This window comes from Natrix helvetica, assembly GCF_964273705.1.
Source record: "Natrix helvetica genome assembly, chromosome: 4".
NCBI lineage: Eukaryota > Metazoa > Chordata > Lepidosauria > Squamata > Natricidae > Natrix > Natrix helvetica.
Genome location: NC_138550.1, coordinates 132,826,251 through 132,839,141, shown reverse-complemented (window position 1 = coordinate 132,839,141; position 12,891 = coordinate 132,826,251). Strand labels below are relative to the sequence as shown.

The following is a 12,891-nucleotide window of genomic DNA, read 5'->3' as shown; positions in this document are numbered from 1 at the left end:
CAATAAATATCTCTTGTTATAATTGGATGTGAGACTTGGGGTTGTGATTGCAGGACGTTGCCCACCGCTGCTATGGAGAGGCCCCCATGATTGATTCAGCAGTGGATCGGGGCACGCAAGCGAGCTGTCAAGGAAGCGTCAGCTTATTAGGCGAGGGCTGCGTGATTCCAGAACAGGGTCTAACCTATAAAAATCACACAGCCAGACTCTGATTAGGACACCAACGGATCACCAGGACAGGCAGGAAACGTTAGGTACACATCCCAAGAAGGAAAGAGAGAGAAAAAGTGGGCACCGACCACTGACTGACTCTACTTCTCCCAGACTGCTCCGTCGGTATCTCTTAAGGTAGGAAAGAGACAGATGCAAGCACGGGTTGCAAACTTTTCTCAGGAAGCCGTGTGCATGTGTGTGCATGTTTGTGGATTGTGGTGGAAGTATGTAGTATGGTCTAAGAAACATCGCTGTATTGAGATCATGTCATAACTGTGGTGATAAGGGAGGAGGAGGAGGGAGAAGACATTGTTTGGTAAGGCAAGGTTCACTGTTTTAAAAGATTAAGTGTGGTGATTTATAGGAAGCCCCCAATATAGTGTAAATTAAGTACTACTCCGTCTGTTCTGACCTTTAATAAGGAAGAGCGGGTGGGTTTCTTCACCCAGAGAAAGAATGCAAATCCTTCTCGCGGTTAAGTTCGAGGGGAAAAAATGATTCGAGTTGGGTTGACCGTTCCGGGCAAAAGTCTGATCGTGTTCTTGGTTCGTTAAGAGTCTTCGCGAGGGTTGCTTGAAAGATTTCAGCACCTCGGACAGTACATTGCACGGACAGCAACCCCCCCTCCCCCAGTTCTTTGATAGACAGTTGTGCCTTTTCCCACCAACCCTCCTGTTACATTTTCAGATCCGGCCGTCCTGAATCATGAAGATCCAGCTGCTTGTCTCTACCGGGATCTTATTGGTTGCTCTCCAGCCCTGCCATGAGTGCAGAACCCTCAGCAAGGGAGCCCCGGCCGCTCCCGCCGCCAGTAGCGCTCTGCAGCAGCTAGATTTCCAAGAACAACCCCAATCGCTCCCCATATTGCTCCGCATGGGAGAAGAGTATTTCCTGCGCTTGGGCAGCCTTCGTAAGAACCCCGCTGCTCCCGCCGCCGCCGCCGCCGCCGGATCCTTCTCCTCCACTACCAGCACGAGCACCAGCAGCAGCCACCTGGCTACGTCGGCATCCGCGGGCAACTTTTTCCGAGCCGTCGTCCAACAGCTGCAGCAGCTGCAGCACTTCCAAGAACGCTCGTTAGAGGGCGCCCCCGACTCCTGGGACGGCGAAGACGACGGCGCCCACCTACAGGCCACGGAGAAGGAGAAACGATCCGAGGAGCCGCCGATCTCCTTGGATCTGACTTTCCATCTCCTCCGAGAAGTCTTGGAGATGGCCCGAGCGGAGCAGATGGCGCAGCAGGCTCATAGCAACAGGAAACTGATGGAAATCATCGGGAAATGAAGCGCTCTCCTTTGCCTGGCCCCGACCAAAGAGCTCCTCCAGTTAGCACAGCCCCTTCGACCTAGATCTACCCACCACCGCTCCCTCGCGCCCTTCCCCTTCCCTCCTCCTTCTTTTATTCGAAAGCTTTCTCGAAGTAGCCTTGAATAGCATGTCCGGCGTCGTACCCAAGTGTCGTCGTTTGTAACTTCTTGTTCTTTTCTTTTCTCACCCGTCCTGTCCCAGGCAAGGTTCAGGGTTAGGCGTTCCAGGGTGGGGGTCCGTTGGTCTGGCCATCGGAAGCAGGTGAAGGACGAGAAGCGTCTTCTGGGGTTGGTGGGCGGGGAAGGGGGCCGGAGCCTGTCTGTACTCAGCTATTTCGATTTCACTCCTCTTTGTCTTTTCTTTGTAAACATTTCTTTCCACAAATAAAACATATTTTCAGCGCTCGGTCAACTTGGTTGTGTAAGAGAACGTTTAATATCTATCTATATCTATATAATATCTCTCTATATTTCTAATAAAAGCTGCAAAGGAACGTTGGTTTGCATACACTTCCTTGCCTGCCGGCACGTCAAATTTCAGAAAAAAATGGAAGGTTGAAGATCTTCCATGGGGTGGGGCTGTTAAACGGATTAACGGAGGAATATGGGTTAGAAAAACACACTGACACGCACAGAATCCGAGCGTGGGGGACAATGGTTGTGCACCCATCCAGCCAAGGTTCAATTTGCCTTAGGGAAGAAATGATGTTGAAATGGGGAAGGGCGGGGGGGGGGATATAAAACTCTCCAAACTGGTGCCCAACAGGGAACAAAAGACTATAACTCCCATTGACCATAGGTAGCTGAGGACAATGGGAGATATTAACAATCCCGTCTGAAAAGAGGATGATTTCAATTTTTAATCTGCCTGACACCTGTTAGGATATGAATTCCAGATTAGCTCATATACAAGTAATTAAAAATGGGGAGCTGCATTGGACAAGTCCAATGAGCTCTGTAGATTTTGGGCAGAAGGATAAAGGTTCCAGGTTCAACAAAATGATTTCGAAGAGAAAGCTGTCACTTTTGTCATCTTGGAATCGATAAGAGAGAATTTCTGGTTGTTCTTCTTGCCTTACATTTCAAGGAATTCTTTGCAGCCTACATTAGTTCCAGAATAAAGCAGGTGCAAAGTTGCCATTTGGTGTATCCATCTGCCTATTCTTTCCCCAGGCAACAACTGTTTTGGTGCTCTGTCCCAGTTAACCCAGTTAACTACAATCCAACCAAAAGCTGGATTTCCAGGTGAAATATATTAGTCAAGCTGCAGTGCTTCCCCCCCTTCCTTTCAGTATATTTTGGCATTACAGGAATACAAGCAGTGTTTGTTGTCACCTCAGATAATTAAAAAAAGATACCGTATATTCTTAGATCTACCTTTCAAACCACGTAAAAAACCAAGCAAAACTCAATTCTTGTTAATAACAAGGCAAACATCCCTCAAACCTTTTCCATCATTCTTCATCAGAGTTTTGCTTACAGGTTTTTGAGGATAGAGTATCTATGAAAGATCTATGAAAAAAAATTAAACTATGAAAGAAATGTGTCATATTTTTGGGCTGGAGTGGGATGAGATTAGGGTTTTTCGTTAGAAGTCCTCCCCAAAGACATTGGTGGCTAAAATATAGGTGAACTGCTGAATTATTTCTCACATCAAAGACTTTGCAAAGTGTCTTATTTTGTGTCCATATTTAGACACAAGGAATGTTTAGAAGAGAAAACCAAGATAATGGAATAGAACTCCTTTCATAATTCTCAGACATTTTTGAAAGTGGAATACTTCTCCGGAAACCATAGTGGTGGCCAAGATGGTGGCTAATTCAAAACCAGCCCAAATGAACGACTGTCATCTTTTAAAGACGTCCATCCATTACAGAGAATGTTTTCTTCCACCCCAATATTTAAGCCAGTGAGATATAGTCATTTAAAAATGCAGAGTGGGGACTAGCAGAAAGTGGGTATCAACCGGTCTATTGTTTATCAGCTTAATTTACATCACCAATTTGTGAGGAGGATTAAATGATGGAAGTTGTGAAGATGAGGACAAAACTGTGAGTTTTAGGAGAGATTGTCAGTGATAAAAAAAAGTTAAGCAGATGATTCTAGATGTCTGCATGAGCTCTTGTTGAATAATAAGCTTCTTGGTGTGCCTTAAATATGTTTTTCAATAGAAGATCTAGCTGATATATATAGCAAGGCAAGCAACCCTGAAAGGAATAGAGAGGTCTTCCAGCCTCGTAATACCCAGGTATTCTCTAGATCAGGGGTGTCCAAACTTTTTGCAAGGAGAGCCAGATTTGGTGAGGTGAAAATGTGTGGGGCCGATCATTCAGCCTGACATTCTTTGAACCCTTAACATTAAATGCGAATTAACTACCATATTTTTCGGAGTATAAGATGCACCAAGATTTTGAAGAGGCAAATTAAAAAAAAAGTTTTTGCACTCTCCCAAAAACGGCCCATTTTTCACGAAAATGGGCCTTTTTTTTAAAGGGCATGAGTAGCCTTTAAGAGGCTTCTAGAGTGCTCCTGGGGGCTAGGGGGGGCAAAGTTGAGCAAAAAATGGCCCATTTTTTGCTCATTTATGCCCTCCACAGCCCCCAGGAGCACTCTGAAAACCTCCTAAAGGCTATGCGCAGCCATTTTGGTGAAGGGGGCAGAGTTTTGGGAGGCAAAAAATGCTGTATTCAGTGTATAAGATGCACCCAGATTTTAGCCCCTTTTTTGAGGGGAAAAAGATGCATCTTTATACTTCGAAAAATATGGTATTTTATGAAAGACTAAACAAAAACTCCAGTGGGGAGAAGAGGCTGCGGGCCGCTTGAAATTTTAAAAAGGGCCACATTTGGCCCCCGGGCCACACTTTGGACATGCCTGCTCTAGATCAATGATGTTAAGACTGCTAGCGTCAAAGATCTTATTATTCGCTTCTGAATCAGCAAGAAGTTTTCATTCCCAGGCACTGGACATCTCCTTCTGACATTGTGTCTCTTCTACAGTAATATTCCCCAAATTGTGCCCCCTTGAAAGACTGGAACTGCAACTCTCAGAATTGTGTTTTGAATTTCTATGAGTTATAATTTCTGTAAGTGGGGATCAGCAGATCAAGAAAAATCTAAAAGAAAAGACCTGTCAGCTTAATTTATTCAGTTTAATTTTTTCCATTTGATTCCAAATATCTCGGGGCAATTCACATTATAACCAAAAGAATAAAATGGATTATAATCCAAAAGCAAGTTACCAGAAAATAAAGAAGGAAGCAGGCAAAAAGCAAGATGGCAGATTGGTCAAAAACAACACTCACAAGGGGTTCCAACTACCCTAACTCAAGTAATGGGGAACAACTGGGACTTCAATGGTTTTGTCTGATATATTGTGAGACAACCAAAGTTATTTGGAGTCAAATCAATTAAAATAAAAAAGTAAATATAAACTCTCAACATGGTGCCCTTCCATAGGGATATTTCCAACCAACAGTGCCTTTGGAATGACAGTCAACACTCAGTGGCAAATATAATGAAAATATTGGAAGCATATTCCTTGGGATCTGCGGACACAGGAGGTTTACTCAGGTTCAGCTTGTCACCAACTCCTTGCCCCATGGACATGGAAACATACGGGCATTTTATGCAATTAATAACCACCATATGTGGGCTACAAAAATCTGGATAATCACTAGAGAGTAGCAGTGTCAGTTTTCTGATTCACTTGGCTGGCGTAAGTAATATTTTATAGCCCAGAAAAAGCAGCTCATCCTCACGACACCAACAAAAGCACATACTGGTAGTAATCTTTCAGATTTTTGTAGATATTGTATGCTTGAAAGAATATATTTCTGCTGGCTTAGTATGTTCATGGGGGACTTGCGGCATGATTGCAGAAGGTCAAGTAGGATGAGGAAGGACATTTGGGTGGCTAAGGATGGTAGGAGAGATCATTTTAGGCAAGAAGTCTACTGTAGCAGAGCATACTGGTATGTGGAACAACCTTGGGAAACAATAGGAAGAGATGCAGCCTCGACAACTCTCTGATGAAATGGAGGGGGGGAGGTTTCTGTGAAGACTCTGAGAAGGAGTCCTTCCTAATTTTGAAGAGTGTACATTCAGACTCAGATTCCTTTTATCATTCTGTTAACTAGACTGTGGGTCTTCCTCCCGTCATTCTCACATATCATTACATAGTGGCAATGAAGAAGCAGATGGGTGACCTTCCTCTTCTCTTTCTCCAGTCCATTCTAAATGGCTGTTATGGATGGGGGCATGCCTTGCATGACAGAGGGAGCTTTTAACTAGTTTGCCTTGGTGTCCTGCAAGATGTACTTATTACCCACTCTACAGTATTTGACAGTGACTGCCCAAAGTTTCAATGGGAATTTACCCCAAGTCTACGTAAGGAGGCTATGAGTTGAATCTACAAACTTTTGCATGCATAACAAATATTTTTCACTAAGTAGCCGCTCTTCCTAATACCAGCACCTGCTTCTTGGTTTTTTTCTCAATACATCTAAGTCTAAGATAGTCTGAATTGCTTGTAGACTTAGCTCTGTGTCAGTGCTATAAAACAGATACACTAATATTTGGCAGAAGACACAGGAAGAACCAACATGTTCTTTTCTTTGTACGTCATCAAACTCATCCCCTTCCCCCATATATTCGGATGTTCTCAAAAAGAAATGTGCTGTCTTTTTGATTTTTAGCATCACCGTGATATGTTAAAATGAAATTCAAAATTTAGATTGACAGGTGGCATGAATGAATAAATGTATGAGATAAGTTCAATGTAGGCAATTGTCAGCAGGAAGTCATTATTTTTATCAAAAGGGAAAGGAAAATTCAAATCAAATATTTAGGTTGCACACAGACATGAAAAATATTTGGGCTACTACTCACTAAAGAGGTTCCAGGATGTTGCACTAAAAGTTATGGAAGCTTTGAAAGATATACATTTTTAAAATGCTAAGGAATCATTGGTGTGGCATACGTATAGGTACTTGTTGCACTGTAGCTGATTTTAGACATAGTTCACATAATCCATCATCACTGTTTAATCAAGCTAGAGAGGATGGGAGTTGACACCCAATATTTAGAGGGCCATAGATTCTCAGTGTAGGACATTTTAGTTCATTGTTGATGTAGAACATGGGAATTCAACTTAGTTGTAACATAAAGTCTATGAATTAAAAATAACATAATCCCAGCAATTAGGTCACAATTAAGGATATTCCATTATACACCATCATTGTTGCAAAGATTTTGAACATTGATTTGAATCTTTATACTATATGAAAAAATTACTTTGAAAATTCCAACAATTCAAAACCAGCTTTCTAACAGTTTATAGGGAATTCTGATTTTAAAAACCCCAACTGGAATCCAAATGTCATCAGAAAAATTAGTGCCTCATTAATTTTGGTGATTTTGCTTATAAAAGTCAATTTTTAAATGTTCTGTAAATGTCCAGTTATATATCCCATCTTTTTGTGCAAGAGGGCTTGTAGTAACATTCTGAATTTTGGATTCTGTGCTGAAGAACATTATACTAGTTGTGTCCAAGTTGAAATAACAGATAAAAATATTTCTGTTCCATTACACTTTTCATCAATTTTAATTATCTTTTTCTTTTGTTATTGCTCCCAATAGTTGCTTTTTTGATCTTGTTAAAACTATTGTAAGATTTGTTAAATTTATATATATGCAGTAGCATTCTATGAGCTAAATGATTTATGAATACTTTAATAAATATTTTAATTTCAGGGTTAGCAAATTCAATTACAAAAGCAGGCAAGTGAAGAAACTTCTAAATAATGAGAAATTTATTAACAACAATATCTTTAGTGAAGAAATGATAGTACAAACATAAAACTAAGAGTATGCCTAAGGCATTTACAGATATGCATAATGAATTTTTACTTTCATTTTAGTTTGGTTTCTAGCTTACTTGTAAATATATTATTCTTTTCAATTCCTTCCTTCTGATTTTAATTTTATTTGAACATAAGTAGGGGCACTTGCCACATTCATATAATAATTTGGCCATAACCCAGATTAGCTATTAGAAATACTAAAGAGCCTTACGTCCAAATCCCAGTGCCTAGAAGCAAACTGTACAAGTATTGTTATCATTTGATATTTGCCATGAGTTCAGAAATGTGTATGAATTTGGCATTCAAATGGTTCATGACACTCCTACTCTTTCTTCCCCACCAGCACCCTGCTCAAATTGTACAAAAGTCAGATCCAATATGATGATTTTCAAAATGAAATCCTTAAATAAAATCTGATCCTTTTATTTTCAATGTGTTCTTTGTTGTTTTTCCTGCTATTGAGTTCACCAGATGCCATCTGGACGAGGAGTCATCATTCATTCAATGAGTTCAACCAGGAGAAAGAGAAAACATGACGAGTTGGCTCATCAACTCTTTCGTTGCTCCCGGGCTGTCCTTCCACATGTCCTTGTAAGGTCTCAGACCCAGTCTGAGGGGGGAAAACAAATTGAAATATTTTATACCTATGTAGTTTGATCATTTTAGTTATTTTATGGGTGAGAACATAAAATATTTAGAAAACAGTAGAAAGTATCTGTCTACAAGACTGCTGAGATGAAGCAGCACATTAGACTACCCCAGAGGTCCCCAAACTTGGCAACTTTAAGACTTGTGGTCTTCACCTCCCAGCTATGCTGGCTGGAGATTCTGGGAGTTGAAGTCCACAAGTCTTAAAGTTGCCAAGTTTGAAGACATCTGGACTACCTGATCTTACATACTACTTGATTCACTTCAAAAGGGCTTGCACAGAACTCCTAAATTATATATTTTGGGCACAAAACCCACACATTCATAAATACATCTAGAATGGAATACTGCCAGTTAATTTAAACTTTTGAATACTCTTATAGGTCTTTCTCCCATACTGGATTAAGCTGCTTATTCTTGAGATAGAAGACACTATATGTATGAAATTCATGTACCCACTGTTGATCCCTATCCTCCTTCTATTGCCTCTGTTCCCATCCAGGGCCCATCCCTTACTTCTCTCCAAGGTGACAAAAACTCTCATTTTTTTTGGAGGGTGTCAAAATAAGTGGAAACTGCTAGGATAGAAGGACAGCCCTGGACCCCTTAAGCTTGTTTGATTCATAGATTATGAATCATGGAAGCATGGCAGAAAAATGGTACTAGCCATGTTTGTGCTTGTGTTTGTGCACTCAGAAAGCCAATAAACTATTACTTTTATTGAACATTCTTGAGCTTTTGGAATTACATCTGAATCCCAGAAAGCAAGTTTGGTGTAGTGGTTAGGACATCAAGCTAGAATCTAGGAGACTGTGAGTTCTAGTCCAACCTTAAGCATGAAAACTGGGTAGGTGACTTAGAGCAAGCAATTCTCTCTCAGATCAATTCCTCTAATAAGGTTGTGGTTATGGGGGAAATAGGAGGAGGAGGAAATATTAAATATGTTCATCACCTTGAGTTAATTATGAAAACAATAAGGGCAAGATTATATATAAAAAGGCTAAAATAAAATAAAATAAATAAATGTGACTTGACTTTGGCAGGTTGTAATAAAACTGCTAACTATGATACAATTTTTTTCTTCAGCAATATAAAGTCAAAGGAATTATCTCTTTAATTTTCCCATGAATTGAGATTACACACTTATTTTATGAAGAAATGCATATTTACCAAAAGCACCCACAACCACAAATGATAAGAATATACAGCTATGAACTGTCACAGATGCTTGCAAAGAACTGCCACATGAAATAGAAGATGATCTGGCATATTCCAAGCATCTTTTGTAAATGCACTATGTTAAAATTCAAAGCGGAATTAGTGAGGAATGATGATATGTTAGGTATTAATTAATTCACATGCTGAATGGACAAAGCCATATTACTGTATGACAGGTCCTGTTGTCTAATGGTTGTAAAAAATAGATAGAAATGTTTCTGTCTAATTAAAGTTTTCATTTTTAAGTTGCTGCATTATGCAACTTTATTATCTAGGGGTATTCTCTAAAATATAAATATATCCTAATGTGGATTATTCTTTTGCAGTGGGGAAATTATTGGTAATAAAAGAGTTGGTGTACAAATTTTGTATACACTTAAAGGTAAAGGTTCTCCCCACACATATGTGTTAGTCGTTCCCGAGTCTAAGGGGCGGTGCCTATCTCCGTTTCAAAGCCCAAAAATATTGCATTTTAAAAAATATTGCATTTTTATATGCTTTCGAACTGCTAGGTTGGCAGAAGCTGGGACAAGTAACGGGAGCTCACTCTGTTTCACAGCTCTAGGGATTCAAACGGCTGAACCGCCAACATTTGTGATCGACAAACTCAGTGTCTCAGCCATTGAGCCACCAGGTCCTTTTGTATATACTTACAGTCAAGATTTTTAGAATTATACTCTTATCACTATTGAATCCTACACTCTCTTTTTCAGCACCAGGGCAGGGTCTTGGACAAGACAGTTTTATCCATTCAAACTGACCAAGAAACTAAGTGGCCATCAGAGAGTTATTAAAATAATAAATATAGTCTTAATCTTTGAAACATGCCATTTTTATTGAACAGGATGAGGAAGAGAAAAAAAAATTTATTACCAAGAGGTCAAGATTAGGAAATGGAATGTAGCTGAATTTAATGCTAATAACAGGCTTCTGCCTCCACTAGAAAGTCAACACTGTTTTCTTTAGAAGCCCTTTGATAATGTTATTTTTTGTTCTTCTGATGAAACATTTTGCAGTAGGGTGATTGTACAGGTGGAAATTTCAGGTATTGGGATGAATCTCAGTGGAAACAAGCAGCAGTAAAAAGAAAAGATGAACTGGGAATTTCGAGTGCATCTTTTTATCTCCTGACCCGTATCCATGAATTCTGAACCTAAAATCTCTTATAACTTTCCATGTGTAGTGTTTTAAATTCAGCCTTAGAATATAACTAACTCAATTTGATAGTGAAAAGGCTGGAACAGAAACCAGCAAAGCTCAATGTGTGAGTTTCCCCCCCGATGTTCTCTTAATAACACGTAGCAAGCATAGGATTCTTATAAAGGGAAGTAATTTTTACATGGAAACAGTTGGAACTGGAGCATTTAAAACATTCCCATATTCATACCAGCTCACTTGCCCTAAACCAGGGGTGTCCAAACTTGGCAACTTTAAGACTTGTGGACGTCAACTCCCAGAATTCCCCAGCCAGAGCTGGCTGGGGAATTCTGGGAGTTGAAGTCCACAAGTCTTAAAGTTGCCAAGTTTGGACACCCCTGCCCTAAACATTGCATTTCGCTGCCCTAATGTAGGTTAGTCTCTAGTTCTAGAATTTGGATTCTGCTCAGGCCCACTGAACATCACACTTCCTGTGATGACTCTATTTGCTATTTTATTTATTAGTTACATTTATTATTTTAGCACTGATTTGAAACCAAACTAAAGTACCTAAGTTAACAGACAGTCTCCCATCCAGGCACTGACCAACCCAGATTTATTTATTTCATTTTGATAAGAATGCTGTAAAGGAGCGTCTGCAAGAAGGGAAGAAGATTTTTTAAAAAATCAAGACCATAACCACTACTATGCAATCATTTTTAACATGTGTTACGTGCACGATATAAATATATATAAAAGGGAGGGGGTTAAATGGCACGACTATGATCTCTATCTTGATTTGACAGTCTTCTCCCCCACTCCACCCCAATAAACCCATCATGTAGTTTCAGATTCGACTCTTATTTCCATGTCATGCCACTGGGAGGTTGAGTGGTAATTTCATTAGGTGATGGCCCAGGGATATGTTGATTCCTGCTGGCCCGTTATTCGTTGCAGTATGTTGATTAACAACACACTTTTCCTATTTCTACAAAGTCAAGGTGATTTAAATCATAGACAACGCAAAGCCATCACAACGCATAACAATATAACACAATACTGAAAAAATTACAGAGGCATCCCGGATCCATTGTCTAGGTCCAAATGTCCAATTGAACAAAATCAGTGCTTTTCAACATGCGCACGGAGCATATGGCGCCTGCGCTCCGTTCGGTTGAGCAGCTGGAGCATTGCGGGCTGTGGGTACACATGCGCATGCTGCGCACATACACGTGGTGGGCACCCAGCCCCGTTGCACCATACCAGTTGCAATGGGATCTGGAACTCACCACTGATGCACAGCATAAGCAAATTCTGGTTGGGAGAGATGATCTTGCAAGCCACAAAGAGCTAAAAATCAGAACTCTTTCTGGACTACACAACAAAACATACCTTTAATTAATGGTAAATTTTACTTAGAAAACATATAGGTGCCAAGAATGTAAAGCTGAACAACTGTATTACTAGTTTCATACTTAATTCATCTCACATTATGTGTAAGAGATTTACGTGCAGTTTAGTTGAGATTGAGAATAATCAAATGACCGAAGGGATATTCTGGGATGATTTATTACATTATTTATTTTTAAGAATAAAAGCAGAAGGCACTCTGTCCTCAGACAATCGTCATGAAAATGTTGGGTTTGATCCAGACTAAGGACCATATTTTAAATGAAATGGCATAAATTATTAATGGCTAACTTAAGTTCTGTTCATCTTAGTGCCAGGAAAAAACCTAACAATACATTCCCCACCAATCCTCCACTCTTTTACTTCTTCAATCTTATTCACGCATAACAAAACCAAAAGCTTTTTAGAAGTCAGAATTAGTGCTTAAAGTTAGGTTATTTGGCAATTGTTTCAATAATCAATAAAGCAGAAACATTCAGATACCATGTATCACGTACATTTGCACCAGGGACGTGCGGTCAGGGGGGGCAGGGGAGGCAGAGCCTCACCGCTCTCATCATGAAAATTAAAAAAAAAGGAAAAGGGAAAAGGCGCTGAGGAGCCTTCTGCACACGTAGTCCGGGAATGGGACCACATGTGCAGGAGGCTCCTCTAGTCTCAGCCTCCCTCCTGCACACGTGGTCCCATTCCCTGCCTTCCTGAGTCAACATGAAGGGGACCCCGGAGCATGAGCCACGGTTCCACAGAGCGTGCTCCGTGGTCCCCTTCATGTTGACTCAGGAGTCAGGAAAGCGGGGAATGGGACCACGTGTGCAGGAGGCTGAGGCAGCTTCAGCCTCCTGCACACGTGGTCCCATTCCCCTCCTTCCTGAATCAACATGAAGGGGACCGCGGCTCGCGCTGATGACGTCACCAGCCTCACCAGCCATAAACCTCACCGCACGTCACTGATTTGCACTATGAATTAGTTTGAAGAGTTTCAGGATTATTTTTTTAAAATTTCAATGGGTTTATTTTCACATAATGTTTTGATATAAGTAATATGCAAGACATAATCTTTTATCAGACCATCAAAAGCGTTACTACATCACTTTG

At 40.5% G+C, this 12,891-nt stretch overlaps 2 protein-coding genes across 5 annotated transcripts in view; one reads left to right on the top strand and one right to left on the bottom strand.

Annotated features, from left to right (window-relative positions):
- Window positions 1–231: 231 nt before the first annotated feature.
- On the top strand, window positions 232–1,880 carry CRH (corticotropin releasing hormone). The gene is made up of 2 exons (XM_081952235.1): window positions 232–348; window positions 901–1,880. Exon 2 carries the CDS (start codon window positions 919–921, stop codon window positions 1,495–1,497), a length of 579 nt encoding a protein of 192 aa, XP_081808361.1. The 5' UTR covers window positions 232–348; window positions 901–918; the 3' UTR covers window positions 1,498–1,880.
- Window positions 1,881–7,313: 5,433 nt separating this feature from the next.
- Window positions 7,314–12,891, bottom strand: part of TRIM55 (tripartite motif containing 55) — a 43,409-nt gene continuing 37,831 nt past the window's right edge. The window contains exons 11-12 of one of the 4 annotated variants that reach the window (XM_081951616.1): window positions 10,957–11,042; window positions 7,863–7,993 (exon numbers count right to left, since the gene is read on the bottom strand). In XM_081951616.1, the coding sequence (XP_081807742.1) occupies window positions 10,957–11,042 (86 nt within the window). In that variant the 3' untranslated portion in view covers window positions 7,863–7,993. Of the gene's footprint in view, window positions 7,994–10,956; window positions 11,043–12,891 lie in introns of all 4 variants that reach the window. The other 3 variants (XR_014175258.1, XM_081951617.1, XM_081951618.1) reach the window with 3 other exon arrangements.

What these genes read in the sequence shown, in the direction of transcription:
- CRH (XM_081952235.1), top strand. Translation starts at nt 919, where the DNA reads ATGAAGATCCAGCTGCTTGTCTCTACCGGGATCTTATTGGTTGCTCTC.